Source organism: Siniperca chuatsi, linkage group LG6 (assembly GCF_020085105.1).
Source record: "Siniperca chuatsi isolate FFG_IHB_CAS linkage group LG6, ASM2008510v1, whole genome shotgun sequence".
In the NCBI taxonomy this organism is placed as follows: domain Eukaryota; kingdom Metazoa; phylum Chordata; class Actinopteri; order Centrarchiformes; family Sinipercidae; genus Siniperca; species Siniperca chuatsi.
Genome location: NC_058047.1, coordinates 21,660,926 through 21,676,143, shown reverse-complemented (window position 1 = coordinate 21,676,143; position 15,218 = coordinate 21,660,926). Strand labels below are relative to the sequence as shown.

Sequence of the window (15,218 nt, the reverse complement as noted above, 5' to 3'; positions counted from 1 at the left end):
GTCTCGAGGGGAGCTGATGAAAATACTGCAAAGCATCCTCTGCGCATTCAACCCAACAGGAAAGTGCATGTCAGTCTTCTTCGCTGAAATTTGTGAACGCAGATGGAGCATGAAGGAATGTGAGAAACTGGACGTGAATCTTTATGTTACCTACACTAAACTTTTTCACCACAACCCAGTGAAGGACATAACAATGCCTCTATTCTTCAGTGTGTGTGTAGTTGAGGCAGAGAGGAAAGTTTAGCAATACCAGCCAACTATGTCACTTGAAGTCTGCCCAAAGCTACAGTTATAACGGTAGAATATGTTGTCTGTGAAATATGTAGTTGACTAGTTATTTCCAAAGTAAACATGTCAATTTACAATTCATTTAAAAATGTACTCTACAAAATGCCAACAACAGAGATAGAGAGTGGTGCAGACATTATTAAAAGGTATATATTGTTCATGTTGTAGATATCCTGCAGTATGTTATATATGGAAATGCCCACACATGTGTGAAATAGACATTGTGGGGGTTTGAGTAGGTAGGATGGGGACTTAAATCCACAATGTGCTTGCTATTTCTTACTCAACACCACTGGAGCAACCACAGATCATTACTCAGAGCTGAGTGGCAGGGATGTGGCAACATGTGCTGCAGAAGGTAATGTATACTTCAACAGCAGCTCTTGTCACTCACTCACTGGTGAACACACACCACTGGTGTCTGCTGCCAGCCTATCTCAGTTTTAAAAAGACAGCTTTTCTTTCTCAGTTTAAGTAGGAAAACAAGACATGCCTCTGCCATTCTGCATTCTGTCTGATCCCGTGTGCCCAAACTGCGAGCGTTTCATCCCTTCTCTACTTACATTCCTTGATCCTCTCTGCTGAGTGATGCTGCTGTGTGCTCGCTCTCTGTGGGTGGCCCAGTAAATAGTCTGCCGCCGCTCTCATCATTGTCTTTCACAAGGACATCAAATGAATTTTGTTTGCATAAACAAACGCACTGAAATGACCACCAGGCAGTATGTAAGAGCTTTCTCTCACATTTAATTCGAAGAAAGACTATGGAGACCATTGTCAATACTGTGAGGACTATTCTCAGTATGACAGGCAAAAGACTGACAAAATAAAAAAGCTATATGAGCTTTTCACCATGTGAAAAGCACATCACCATGTGATGTAATTGATAAATACTAAATCCACCTGCCAAACCTTTTCAGTAATATGAGGCTTTGGATGCAGTTCAGTCATTTAAATGAACACACAGTGTTTTCTTGACAGAGATAAAGGGGGTTATTTACGTGGTTAGATAAAGCTTTTTAAAACAGCAGTGTAACCCTTGTCTCAACCCCTACCCCATCAATAGCAGCAGCCCACTCATAAGTAATTATCCCCCGTACTTCGCTGAGCAATAGGCCAACAGACAGAGAGAGGCAGACTCATTTAATTCACTCTCCCTCAGCAGCTTTTTCACGCTGAAGCGTGGTGTCGCCCCTGCTTGCACATGCTAGCAGTGCTTTCTGTGCATGTGACAAAGGCTTTAAATCAAATGTGGCCGCTCCAAACATCTCTGTAATCCCATGATGGGAGTCACAGGGGATCTCTGCTGCAGATGTCTGCTCGGTTGTGCATTCAACGCCAGAGAGCTGTGGAGCTGTGGCTCTGAAATAAACAACTAAACAACACTGCAGTGATGGAAGAGGTACCACTTAAAATATAATGTCATGAAATGTATTTTAATGTTTTAATGAATGCAGGACATGGCTTCAGTTAAAGTGTTAATGCATGACATAATCATGAACTCATATGGGTCCACATTAATAAATGGATAGTATCTATTCTATCTATTTAGTAGTATCTAAGTAGCTATTAGGTAATGTACTGACTTCCTATATAATACATAAAAATGCATAAATCACATGTAATGTAATTAGTATATTTGTTAACCTGTGCGATGAAATTAGCTCAAAACCACTTAGGGGAATAATAATGTCTGACCAGTTATTCTGACACTTTCCTCTTTTACTGAACAAACGTGGTAGCCAGGCTGAAGTGAAGTAAAGTGGGCAACTGCAACCTAGAGCCTCCGGGGGCCCGAAATCCACACGTTCACTGTGTGTTTGGGAATATGCACCACAGCATTACAAAATCAATTGAAATGACAAGGCTCCTGCATTCTGACTTAATCTTGTAGAAAACTAGATTTATATCTTCATAATTCAAGTTTCTATTGTGCTCAAATTGTGCCCATTCCTAAATAAATTTGTTCAACTTGTTTACATAATGACGACAGAATACAAACACAAAAGAGAGAGGGTGGTAGTGGCGGCGGGTGTCAAAAGGGGCCGGCCTACACCTCATTTTTGTGTCAGGGCCCCTGACCAGGTTAATCCAGCCACGGGTGTCAGGTAATTGTATGCACCAATCTGCACTAGTTGGCTACATGACTCAGGCTCTCTGCAGTCAGTATGTTTCGGTGTTACACATGCATGTGGAAATGTTATTGTCTTACAGTCTAGTGGTAGGCAACACAGCGTGCACACATCAGCAGGCAGTGAACTTGAATGGAACCACGTGATTTATTGATGTTCAAGTTTCAAGCTTGTTTATCACATACTCAACATATCTCTACGTTGAGCAGTGAAATGCTTTGTTGCCCTGTCCTTTTATATAACAAAATATAAAAAATGGAAAAATGCAATATATACAACATAACAGCATTTCAAAAATGCAATACATACGCAACAAAAGATAGATACAATTGTGTGAAAGTACAAATATGTTACAAATATTAAAGGGATGCAGGGGAATGGTGGAGGTATTTGTCAACAGGGAACATCAAAGGTGTAGTCTATCAGGAGCTGTGGCAGTGTCCTCATTCAGGATTTGGATGGCAAACATAACCAGCTCTGCTCTGTCCATGCATCACCAGGGAAAAACTGAACTCTAACATCTACGTATAATGGACACTTTTAGCAATTATTTCTTCTTGATTTTGTTTGACAAACTGGGTTTTGAAATCCTCAAAATCCAGCCCACTAAATCACTGCTGATAGACATATCCAGCCTGTGGTTGTTCTCATTCATTTTTTTATGCATTTCATTCGAGAAAATGAACTCCCTCCCAGGTAACAGGTTATCTTAGGAAAATCCTCAGTGCTACAACAATATTGGAAGAAAGTTGACTGAAGTGTATTTCTCAACTTGTAATACATGTGTAGGAGGATAATCTTTCTCTGCTCTGCTCTGTGGTCCCTAAACTGGAGCAAATCTTCTGCAAAAGCCTTGTCTAAATCCTGTAGATGCGGGGCAGAGAATAGTTTTGCTCATTTTAGAGTAACCAGTGTCAACTTACACACCAAATCAACTGTTATTACGACATTGACCTTGAATTTCTCCCTCCTACAAAGCATTGCTCTATTGTCAACAGTATTTTTCCCTTTTTCCTCTTGTGCTGTGTCTCATGCTGATGGGTCTGCGGTGCTCCAGGGAGAGGCTGGTCAGATGTCTCAGACTGTGGTGACTCCTCTCACAGTGACGCACAGGACAGCAGTAACTCAAGCAGCTGCACAGCAGTTGACGAGTCCACTTCCTTGTTCTACAAGACACTGCTAGTCAACTTGAATCTCAGCAGCATAGTATGCTATAAAGTAGCTATCAGCTATTTTTTAAGTTGACCACAAAGTGCAGCTGCCTCATGCTGAGCGTTCTGTCTCCTCTCATTGTCGGCTGCAATCATCTCAAGGACCTCTCTTATTTTACCGTCATTCTCATGGAGGGCTCTTGTCTTTACCAGATGCCTATATAGTGCTCGAGAGACACTTTAGTGTCAGACATGTCAGTGACGCTGTTCTTTAACACCTTATTCCATTGACGAGTGTATGAAGAGCAAAAAGCATGTAGGGCTACAGAAACTCATAACAGACTTGCCTCCCTGCAGCTGCTTTCAACAGCATTTACACCCACAAAATTCAGTGACTGGGCTGCACAAGCAAAAATCTTTGCTGGCAAAAAGATTTCACATTGTTGGCCATTTCCTGACATATTAGGAGCTTTATATTATAACAGTCCACAGCAACGGGAGAGGCCTGGTCTTAGATCTAGGATAATTTTCAGCACAAACTCACCATTGCTGGAGCCAGTCTTTATTGCCAAACCTAGTGAAGTCAATGAAGCCACTGGATATCCTGGTCATTGCATTGTAATCAAATTTGGTCTCCTTCCTGTTATTATTGTTGTAGTAGTATTGTTGTTTTTTGGCCAGGTTAATTGATGGAATAATTATAGATCATTATAATCTATAATATATATCTAGTCAGTACATTAGTTACTTCCTAATAAATGGATCCCCATGAGTTCATGATATGTCATTATTAATTCATGTTTACTCATGTATCTGATGTTTATTAATTGTATTATTCAGTGGTTGGGGAGATATTCAGATCCTTTACACAAGTAAAAGTATTGCATTTAAAATGCAGTTAAGTACTTAAGTAAAAGTACGCATTGTATTATTAGTAACATGTGCTTAAAGCATCAAAAGTAAAAGTACTCATAATTCACAAATGCCCCCTGTGAGTGTGTGTACAATTATATATTATCTTTATCTGCAAAGTAACTAGTAACTAAAGCTGCAAAATAAATGTAGTGGAGTAAAAAGTACAATATTTCCTTCTGAACTGTAGTGGAGTAGAAGCATAATGTAGTTAGAAATGAAACTATTCAAGTTATACCTCAAATTTGTCTATATAATTCAGTTACTTGAGTAAATGTAAGCTACTTACATTCCACCACTGGTATGTTACTATTATTATAATGTGTTACAATATATCAAGAAAATTGGAGCTGAATGTCTATTCTGTATGATCTCACTCTTCCTCAGCCATAATGTTGTTTGAATGAATTTGATTTGTCTTGATAACATAAATCTTAATCTGCAGTCATAGTCTCAACACTAACAGCTTCCATTATTTCGAGTGGTCTTTAATAGCAACAATGTTCTGCCTGAAAGTTAATGAGATTTCACAGCATTAACTGCAACAAACTGTGTGACACTCAATAAGTGACACTCTAACGGGCTTCAATAATGCACAGGAAAACATTCACAAACATTAAAGGAGTGTGAAATCGTGGCTGTGATTGACTTGTCTACACAGTCTGCACAATCAAATGTGTGCTGCGTCATTGGAGGACTGCGGGACCCACAAACACCGCTGGTTCCCCTGCAGTGCGAGAGATCTGCGATGGGACTGGAAACAAAAAGAGAGAGAGAGGGAGGGAGAGAGGAGAGTGCTGCTGCAGAACAACATTTAGCCTGGCTGAGGAGTTAAACGGCACACAGCGGCACATCTGCTTCATCCAGGCATTAATCCTGTTGTGATAGCCATGGTAAGTTCACTTCTGTGCTCCATTAGTACGGCTCTGCTCTGCAGCTCTCTGTGCTGCATGAGAACTGCAGGGATGTTCATTGGACTAACCTTGAGAGAAATGATGCAGCAGGGCTGTTTATAGTGTGCAATGTGCATGTAAAGTAGCTGGTTTAGTGACTCTTTCACCAGGGCCTGTTCAGATGTTATGTACTGCAGCAGTGCTGTTATATAGGAAGTGATTATTCACAGGTGACACTGACGATGCAGACCTCTAGCAGTGCACACAGCTGCAGCATACCTACTTGCCTCCTTTATTTTGTTGTTATGATGATATTATTTAATCCACAATGAAGTAAAAAGCCAACCTGTGTATCTGAGCATGTGTTGGAAGTTTGTATTTTGCAGAAGGCTATCTCTTTTGCAATCCATCAGGGATTTGTGCAGCACCACCGGGGATGTCACATGCTGGGTCAAAATACACACAAGTCTGCAACTGTAGTGTTCTGAGCAACCACTCATCCGTAACCTAGAGAGAGCTTGTAAAGATAATGAGCACTAGACCAGAATAAGCAGACGTAACATCCAGGAGGAGCTGTGTTTTTCAGCAAGGTGATCCTTCATTGGTCACCTCCAGGGGAGATTGTTCACATGCTCTGATGAGAGTTTGAAAATGTGTTGCCCTTCTTTATGTATGTCTAATATGTACAATAAGCACAACAGACACCATTTCTATTCAGTAATTGTGATGATTCTGTTGTAGTTCATGTCTGCATACAGTATATTCCTTTGTTTACTATGGCCCTACTGAGCCAAGCCTGTTTCCCTCAAAACTTTCCAACTACCTCCTTTTCCTTCAACTGGCACTTGGCAGTAAAGATAAAAAGTACCAAACAAGCTTTAAGTCTTGACAATCCTGTGAGGACAATCTACTCTTTTCATACTGTGACTGTGAGCTACACAGCTGGTACTTTAAAAGCGGTATTTGTAGCAGACTGCTTCTTAAAAGCATGACTCTCAAACCATAGTCAGCTAACCTTATTTTCTTGTTGAAGTGCAAGTTGAAGTAATCAATTATCTGCTACTTTTTGTCCTGCTCACTGAGCACTAGCTAAACTAGCCAACATGTAAACACCTAAAGTACAAGAGTTCTCTGGTGAGGTTTCTGCATGACTGAAAGGCAAAATGCAAGAGATAGACGTGGATTTTTCCCAAGTTGCATGGGATATATTATAAATGCTAATTTTGAATGTACAGTAAGTCCTACCAGAATTTTCATACTGAAGTTGCCACTGCTATTAAGTTATTTGTCATTTCTCCTTGGGGTGAATATCTGGACAGTGAAGATATAAAGCTGTTGTACTTGGTATCTTTGGTACTCTTCACCTTTGTATTTTTAGGTCTTGATTTGTGCCCCTGGTTTTTCCATTTTCGGTAAACCTCTCACAATTTTCTGTTGTGTCCCTTCCTGCAGTTCTCAAAGCAGCCATGGCCTCTGGCCTTTGGGAAAATGTCCTTTGTGGTTTTCATCTTGACTTCTGCCCTCTCAGTGACTTCCCTGCCTGCTGACATAGAGAAGGGAAGGAGAAAGGTGGTGCACGTGCTCGGTAAGGACACATTTTTTCTTTCCTGTTTCTTACAGTTCACAGCAGCAAAGTCAGGAGCTCTTCCTTCAGCACTGGTCTGCATAGCTGTTACAGCATATGCTAGAAAATATGTAAGATACACTGTCTGCAGAAGTCACTTTAGAGTTATATAGATGACACCTTTGAAACCAGGAAAAATGCTCTTCTTAAATCTCATGCCGGGCTTAATTATCCAAAGAAAGAAAGAAAGGAGAAAACCAGTGAGAAAATGCAATGCTCAAGCCAAATTCACACAAAGAACCGAATAAAGGATTTTGAAACTGTATTCTGAAATATGCACAGAAACACACACAGTATTTCGAACAGCCAATGCTTTTGTAACTAGAATATTAATACATTATCAAAGTTGTTAAGGTCCCACTAGCACTACTACTAAATATTCACTTGAGGACTGTGATAAATTCCCAACATTTTACCCACTAAGAAAATTGATGACATCAACTATGTCTGCTTTATAGAGGTTTAATAAAGATACATCTCTTCTTGTATTAGAGGATATTCTCAAATGACTGAGCTCCTCCTGCCAGCTAATTATGCATTTTATTTTAGAAGGTCTTTATATGCTTTATATGTAAATCTTTATATATATTCTCACAGATACTTTGCAGATTAAGCAAAGTAACTACAGCCATTGGATAATAATGATGTAATTTTATTTCCCGTAAAATTTAAAAAGTTGATTAAAGTACCTCAAATATGTACCTAAAGCTGTAATAATTGATTTTTGGGCACTTGGGGGCAGATTAACTCCTAATAAAATTCTAATTAAACAGCAGACAGGCAGACACACAGAACTGACATATTATTGTCTCATAAAATCATTATGGCTAATATGTTAGCAAACAATTGCCTATTTACAATTAATAATACTAATACTAATTCAGCAGACAGACAAAATTATTATCTCATTAGAGTCATGACCATCTGATGAATGTAAGTCTTAGATTTTCTCTGCTTTTGGGTCTGTTTTAGTCTCCACAAACTTCTGAGTGAAATATCTGGACCTTTAGAAGTTTGACATTTTTTTCCAGCTAGTCCTTACCTTTGTTTGTCTGCTGTCTGGTGCTGAGCAGCGTGGTTCTATCAGAACTTGTTTGCTCTAATGAACTGCTGCCTGCTGCTCCTAAGCTGCCAGTTTTACCATGACAGTGTAAAGCATTTAGAGGTGCACACTATCCCAACTCCCTTCACACAGGCACTTCGATAGGAGTCACTAGTTCTGCAAACAGCGGCAGTTGTTGTTAACTTCAGTCTGTAAACTGGTGTCTCCTTAATGAAATGGTAACATGGTGTTGTTTGTCTTAACATCAGACTGTTGCAGCGTTGCCATCAGTGTTGGGAAATAACGCGCTAAAAGGTTTGATTAAACACCACTTGATGCTTTTGTGGCTGCTAGTGGTAAACAACTTAGCATAGAGCAGTAAGCAGTGACAGGACTAATTGCTGGCTGGCATGATAATTGTAGGTGCCTTTATCTGGTCACAACATAGCAGAAAACCTCTTGCAGCTGCTCATTAAATGTTTTAAATGTTTACACCACACTTGTTGTGTGTGGAGTCTTTGGTTAGACACACACACACACACACACACACACACACAGAGTCTGAGCAAATGTCTGCCAAAAATGCAAACTAGGTCTTGTTATTGCCCATTTGGAAGAAGAGGCCTGTGGTTACCATTAGTCTTGGGTTAATATGGTGAACTGCTCTCAGCAGAGGTTAAAATTTGGAGTGGGTAATCTGATGACATGTCTGGGCAGAGGAGCGACTAAGCTGCACACTGGATTCTTTGACCGAAAAAAAAAAAAAATTCTCCACTGTTGATATGCTGGATGTTGAGGCACTAATGTGACAGCTCAAGTAAACAGCACACACTTTAAAAGCTGTGCGGGCGTCTCACTGTGGTATCCCTCACAAAGATAATCAGACTGAATTTTTTCGATCGAAAGTATTGGCAGTGTCAAGGGTCATTGCAAACAGCATTGCAAGGACTTGACTGCACAATGGCAATGGAGAATTTCTCATGCATTTGCCTGTATCCACCACTTTTATTATCATTTAGCCTTCATTTAGCTGCAAAAGTTGCACAATTCAAAATATAGACGTCTGGCTAAGATAGTAGTACTGTATCATTGACAAGCATACAGATTAAATACACATCAATCAAAACCCATTTGCAAAAAAAAAGAAAGTATAAAAATAGTGAGAAAGCAGACCAGCAGAGATTAAAGGAAATTATCATTCCCTAAATACAGCATTTTCATAACAGAACCTTCCTTCTCTCTTTCTTCCCACAGAGGATGACACCGGAGCGGTGATAGTGCAGACAGCTCCTGGTAAAGTGGTGACACATCGTGGTGGCTCCATCACTCTGCCCTGCAGATTCCACCATGAGCCGGAGAACATCGATCCTGCTCGCATTCGGATTAAATGGACCAAAGTGACTGATGCGCTGCAGTTTGAGGACGTCTTTGTGGCACTTGGAAGGTAAAATCTGCATCTGTATTTTTCAATCAATCAATTTGTATCTATTATTTAATCCATTTTTTTTCTGTTTCTCAGTTACAGGGCCCAATCCAACAGATGTCGATTTTATTGATTGATTTTATTTCACTACCACATACTGTAGATGCTTAGCACACATTCACAATGTAATGTTTCATGTAAGTATTTTCCCACCCAGATATCATAAAAAACACATTGCTCTTTTCAGTAGGCTATAAAGTAAAGTATGCCACATAGACTCCAAACATTTCTCAAATTGAAGCATTTCTAAAACTTAGGGGAAAAAATTAGGGGAAAAAATATACTGTAAAATGTCTGTTAAATCTCTTTAGGCAGCAGCGTGTGTTTGGATCGTACAGAGGCCGTGTGTTTTTGGAGCAGGCAGGACCAGGTGATGCCTCAGTGATCATTCAAAATGTCACACTGGAGGACTATGGACGCTACGAGTGTGAAGTCACGAATGACATGGAAGACGATACAGGATTTGTCAACCTTGACTTAGAAGGTCAGGAATTAAAGACATGACTGAAAGATATTTTGATGAAGCTCTGACATTTCTACTGCTCCGCTGGCTGTATAAAATGTTGGTCAGAGAGATGGTTCACATGAGATTGTAAAGTAAAATTCATACATTATACAGCCTCACACTCAACAGCAGGTCTGTTTCTGTCACTTGTAGGAGTGGTGTTTCCCTACTACCCCCGTGAGGGGCGCTATAAGCTCAACTACCACCAAGCGGAGGATGCCTGCAAACAGCAGGATGGCATTCTGGCCTCCCACCCTCAACTGCACAAGGTAAGTTTTTGCCTTTCCTGTGGTTCAAATGTATGTGTTCAAGGCAGATTAAGAGAAGTCACAGATTACTACCAATGATTTATTAGAGCTGTAGATCACACCTTCCATAGAACATTAATTTATAGGCCACTCTTTTAGTTGTAACAGTGCACTTAGTGGCTACAACCCTACATCATAAACTGTTTTAGAGAAGCAGTAAGTCTGAAATTATGAATATGTATATGACCAGACCAGAAATTTTACTGCAGGGCTATCCTCCTATTTTAAAAATCCATGTGCATTAATGTCCAGAGTAATGGAGTTATGTCAGAAGAGATAAACCAAATTCTTCCTCCCCTTAATAATGTATTTAATCCTTCAGTATGACTCTCTAACCTACATTAACTCCCTCCACAGGCCTGGCTGGAAGGACTAGACTGGTGTAATGCTGGATGGCTGGAGGATGGCTCAGTCCAGTACCCTATCTCTCATCCCAGAGACCAGTGCGGCCGCAAGGACACCCCCGCTGGCGTTCGTAACTATGGCTACAGGCACAAGGAGGATGAGCGCTATGATGCTTTCTGCTTCACTTCCAAGCTCAATGGTGAGAAACACAGAGATATTTGGTTGGAAGCTAAAATTGTGTACAGATGCATGCCTGTATCTGAAGCACTTTGTAGCATGATCATACAACTAAATGCCAACATTCAGCTAAGTATCCAGCATCTGTGGCTCCTGTCTGGAAGAGAACAAAACGCTGGCGGAACTGGATTGCTGTGGTACTGTATAGAAAGAAGATATATCAAGAGTGTTGGACCATGGGGAAATTTGGCCCACGTCTCTGATCTCTGCCTGTGATCTCGCAGGCCTAAGGCCATTGGATTTAGATCAGGCTGTGTTGATTCTGCCCTGCTAGGGCCACAGTGTCCTTTGGGTGCCAAGCATCGGCTTTCATCTCCCAGTTCTTTGATTTACATCGCATTCCCACAGAGAGTCTTCCAGTGTCTCTGTCACACATGCCACCTCCAGGTTCATACGCTCAAACAAACTTGGGAAAGTCGGAGGCTGGATTAGTTTTTGCATCATGAAAGTTATCCGTAGTCTCTGAGCAGTCAAAACAAGTCTACGTGTATAAGGTATAATAAAAGGATTATTGTTGAAAGGTACCAGCAATCAATGTTTTACTAACATCACTAATGATCAGTATTAAAACACTGATTATTAAAGGAATAGTTTGTTATTTTAGAAAATACACTTATTCGCTTTCTTGCCAAGAGTTAAATGAAAAGATTGATGGTGGTTAGCTTAGCAACTAGAAAAAGGGAGAAACAGCTAGCCTGGCTCCGTCTTAAGGTAACACAATCTATCTACTAGCACCTCTAAATCTCACTAATTAACACATTATATCTTGTTTGTTTAATCTGTGCAAAAACCAATGACAGTTTGTCATTTTACAGGGGATTATGTGCCAGACTTTAGATGCTTTCAAACAGCAAGTTGCTGCTGCCATTCCATTGTTTTCAATTTAAAGGAGAGGGAGGGCGGCTGCTGCTCTTTTGAACACGCACAGCCATTTGCTGCTGCATTAAGAGTGAGAGTTATGATGGTTCAGCTTTTTCAACTTGCAGCCACCGCTTGCCGTGTGACCATGGCGAACACAGAAGCTACAGTGAGGGAAACGATACAGGAGGTACCTGAGTACCTTGAATTACACACCTATTCTAGCAGAGAACAGACAGATCAATGAAGAGATCTGATTATCCAGTCTGGGACAATGTTTATGATACTAGTTACCAAAACTTGCTATATTAATCGGATCATATTGCTATCCACTTTCTGTATTTTAAGGTACAACCTGCCATATTTAGCTGCGTGATGAGATGTGGTTGGTGGAGAGCACAGCCTGTGGTGTACAGGCTGGTAGGGTTGGAGGTAGCTGGGAACATTGATGTTGCCAGGCAGCAGCCGCTGTGGCAAAAGCTAACTGTCTGAAAGCACCTTATTTCTTGGCAGGCAAATTGTCATTTTTACTCTTTTGTACAGTTTTTGTACAGATTAAACAAATTAGATACAACCTATATTTTTTAGTGAACTTCAGAGATGCTGGTAGGCACATTTTGTTACCTTCGGACAGAGACAGGCTAGCTGTTTCTCCCCATTTCCAGTATTTTTCCTAAGCTATGCTATATTTACCCTACAAATATAAGAGCAGTATTGATCTTCTCATCTAACTCAGCAAGAACGTGAATAAGCATATTTCCCAAAGTGTCTAACTACTCCTTTAAAACATTGATCACATTAGTGAAAAATAGTGCAACATTGGTTAACAGGGAATTTTTAAAATTCAGTTTGGAAAAACATGAGTTCAAGCCTGTATGTGCCTCTTTGAAGTTTAAAAGAGAATTCAAAACTTATCATGCATTCTTAAAACGAAAAAGTTTTATTATCTAGATAAAATGCTCTTCATTTGAATCATAAACCAATTTGGGATAGTCTCATCTGGAAAAAAGAAGCAGTACCAGTGCTTTTCCTCATTGAGAAAAAGGTAGCGTGACAGAAACCTTAAACGATTGCTCATGGCTTCCCCTGTGTGTTAATTATTGTGGACAGTCTGTTGTGGGCAGGAGGTTTTAGCAGTGGTCATGACCGATTCTGTTGCTCAGTCCAGCTGGAAGGTATTTACTGAGTGTCCCCTGGGGAAATATGAGACAATATTCTGCCTCTCTAATAGCCAGCAGTCACATAAACAAGCATAAAATCAATAGCTGAGCCAAGTGCAAAGCTGAGGTTGCAGACATGATTTTCACAATAGCAGGAGAAACCACCAACCTCTTTATTCTTGGTTAGGTTCCTTATCCTTTGCTCCTTTCTTAGGAGAAGCTGCCTTGTGATTCAGTTCAGTTCAAACAATTCAGAAAATCAGGATACCAATTTCTTTAATACTGCCAGGCGAAAAGTCTCCCCAGAGGTGAGATGAAAGCAAAAATTGAAGTGTTTTAAGAGTAATTTTGAGTTAGTGCTGTCCGCTGACAGTGTATTGCCTTTTGAATTTGAGCAGCTGCCCAGATGGGTGTTGGAATGATTTGATATTCTGAACACAATCAGACAGAGATGCCAGGAAAACTGAGAATATCTACCCTCAGGGCTTGTCTTGTCTCTGGGGCTTCACTCTCTCATTCACTTCTCTCCCTTTCTTTCCTTTTGCCCTCCTGAACAATGCACTTGCTCTGTTTTCCTTCACCTTTCCACATGTTCTTACAACAAACAACCTCTCCTCTCCTCTCCCTCTATACCCCTTTAGGCAAAGTGTATTTCCTCAAACGCTTCAAGAAGGTGAACTATGCGGAGGCGATGAAGGCTTGCATTCGAGATGGCTCAGTGGTGGCCAAAGTGGGTCAGCTGTACGCTGCATGGAAGTTCCAGCTTCTGGACCGCTGTGAAGCTGGCTGGCTGGAGGATGGCAGCATCCGTTACCCCATAGTCAACCCCCGCTCTCGCTGTGGAGGATCCCAGCCAGGCGTCCGACACCTAGGCTTCCCTGATAAAAAATTCCGCCTCTATGGGGTCTACTGTTTCCGCAAGAACAAGGATGAAACAGCAGGTGGTACTGAAACAACAAAAAGCACTACAGATAGTTTGACAAGGAGGAAGAGCAGCAACAGCATCCCCATGAATGTTACGAGGGTGATTTAAAGTGGAAAGACTGATTTTAAAGCAACATCTGTCGCCTAGCAGCCAGTCTCCATCCATTGCTTTTAAAGTAAAACACTCACAGACAAGATGTACTCATTTGCAGATTTGCCAGAGAGAAGTAGCAAGGCTGTTTAAAATTAAGGGTGACATCTTTATTAGGGTGATATTCCTTTCATCTCCAGTCAGTCAATCATCTTAAGAAGTGAGCATGTTAGCACATCTGTCACTGGAAAACTGTAACATTAAACAGCAGCTTGATCATCACTCAGGCACACATCAGATCAGAGAGTTTGCCATGAATACCCTTTTTCACATGTGTGTGGATCATATTTTGGCCCCCGCTGAGCTCTGAGCTCCAGTCTGAGCCAGAATCCCAGTGCCAGGGTGAAAACATTCATTACTGGGTGAGATGGGATGATCTGCCTGACTTTATGGAAAAAATCCGAGATCCCCTTTAAGTTTAGATTCTACCAAGTGTAATTGCCTGTACCCGGATGCCATGCTTGGTTAGCAACCCTTTGGCACAATGTGAGTCATTTTTCTCATTAATTAAGACCTGAAAATCTAATCATCAGAGCTGAACAGGCCAAGTAATAAATATTGCACAAGCTCTAAAATATTTTAAATATTTAAATACATAGAGCTTTATTTTATGATAGCATCTTAGCTTAAGTGAGCATGTATTGCTTGTCTAAGAGTAGTTGCTGAGGCTGAATAGGCAGAAATACAAAGCTACAATACTTGCTATTTACCTCACATACTGCACTTCTAAGCAATCTCCAAATGCACTATAAATGTTACATGCAGCGACCTTTATTACAGAGTATGTTTGCCACTACAGAATGGATGAATGTTCTGGGAAAAAATATATTAATTAAAGTCTTGAAATTGTTGATTTGAACAACATGTGTTTGGGTGCAGTCTTATTTTCTGTTTCAAGAGCTCTACAGATGGGTGACAAATTAAAAGAAAAACCTGATTAAATAAGCTGAGAAATATAATGAATGGACTTGCTTCCATACAGGATACTAGGGGTCACTAAATAGTCTGCTGAATTTAAAGGAATAGACATGTACTGCATTTATATAGTGCTTTTATCCAAAGCACTTTACAGTTTGCCTCATTCACCCATTCACACACACACTGGATCAACGCGCTCTACCTGCTGAGCCACAGCCGCCCCGTGTATCATCCTACAGTGTCTCTAAAAAGTGCATGTAGAGGATACACATTCTCATTTTGTCAACTGA

General features: G+C 40.5%; 1 protein-coding gene across 1 annotated transcript; it reads left to right on the top strand.

The window, feature by feature from the left end:
* Nucleotides 1-5,031: 5,031 nt before the first annotated feature.
* Nucleotides 5,032-14,869, top strand: hapln4 (hyaluronan and proteoglycan link protein 4). Its single transcript, XM_044200313.1, has 7 exons — nt 5,032-5,373; nt 6,826-6,958; nt 9,294-9,483; nt 9,834-10,006; nt 10,181-10,296; nt 10,693-10,879; nt 13,577-14,869. Exons 1-7 carry the CDS (start codon nt 5,371-5,373, stop codon nt 13,966-13,968), a joined length of 1,194 nt encoding a protein of 397 aa, XP_044056248.1. The 5' UTR covers nt 5,032-5,370; the 3' UTR covers nt 13,969-14,869.
* The last annotated feature ends 349 nt before the right edge of the window (nt 14,870-15,218 follow it).

Coding starts and splice junctions, on each gene's coding strand:
- hapln4 (XM_044200313.1), top strand. Junction 6,959..9,293: donor AAAGGTGGTGCACGTGCTCG/GTAAGGACACAT, acceptor TTCTTCCCACAG/AGGATGACACCGGAGCGGTG. Junction 9,484..9,833: donor GTCTTTGTGGCACTTGGAAG/GTAAAATCTGCA, acceptor AAATCTCTTTAG/GCAGCAGCGTGTGTTTGGAT.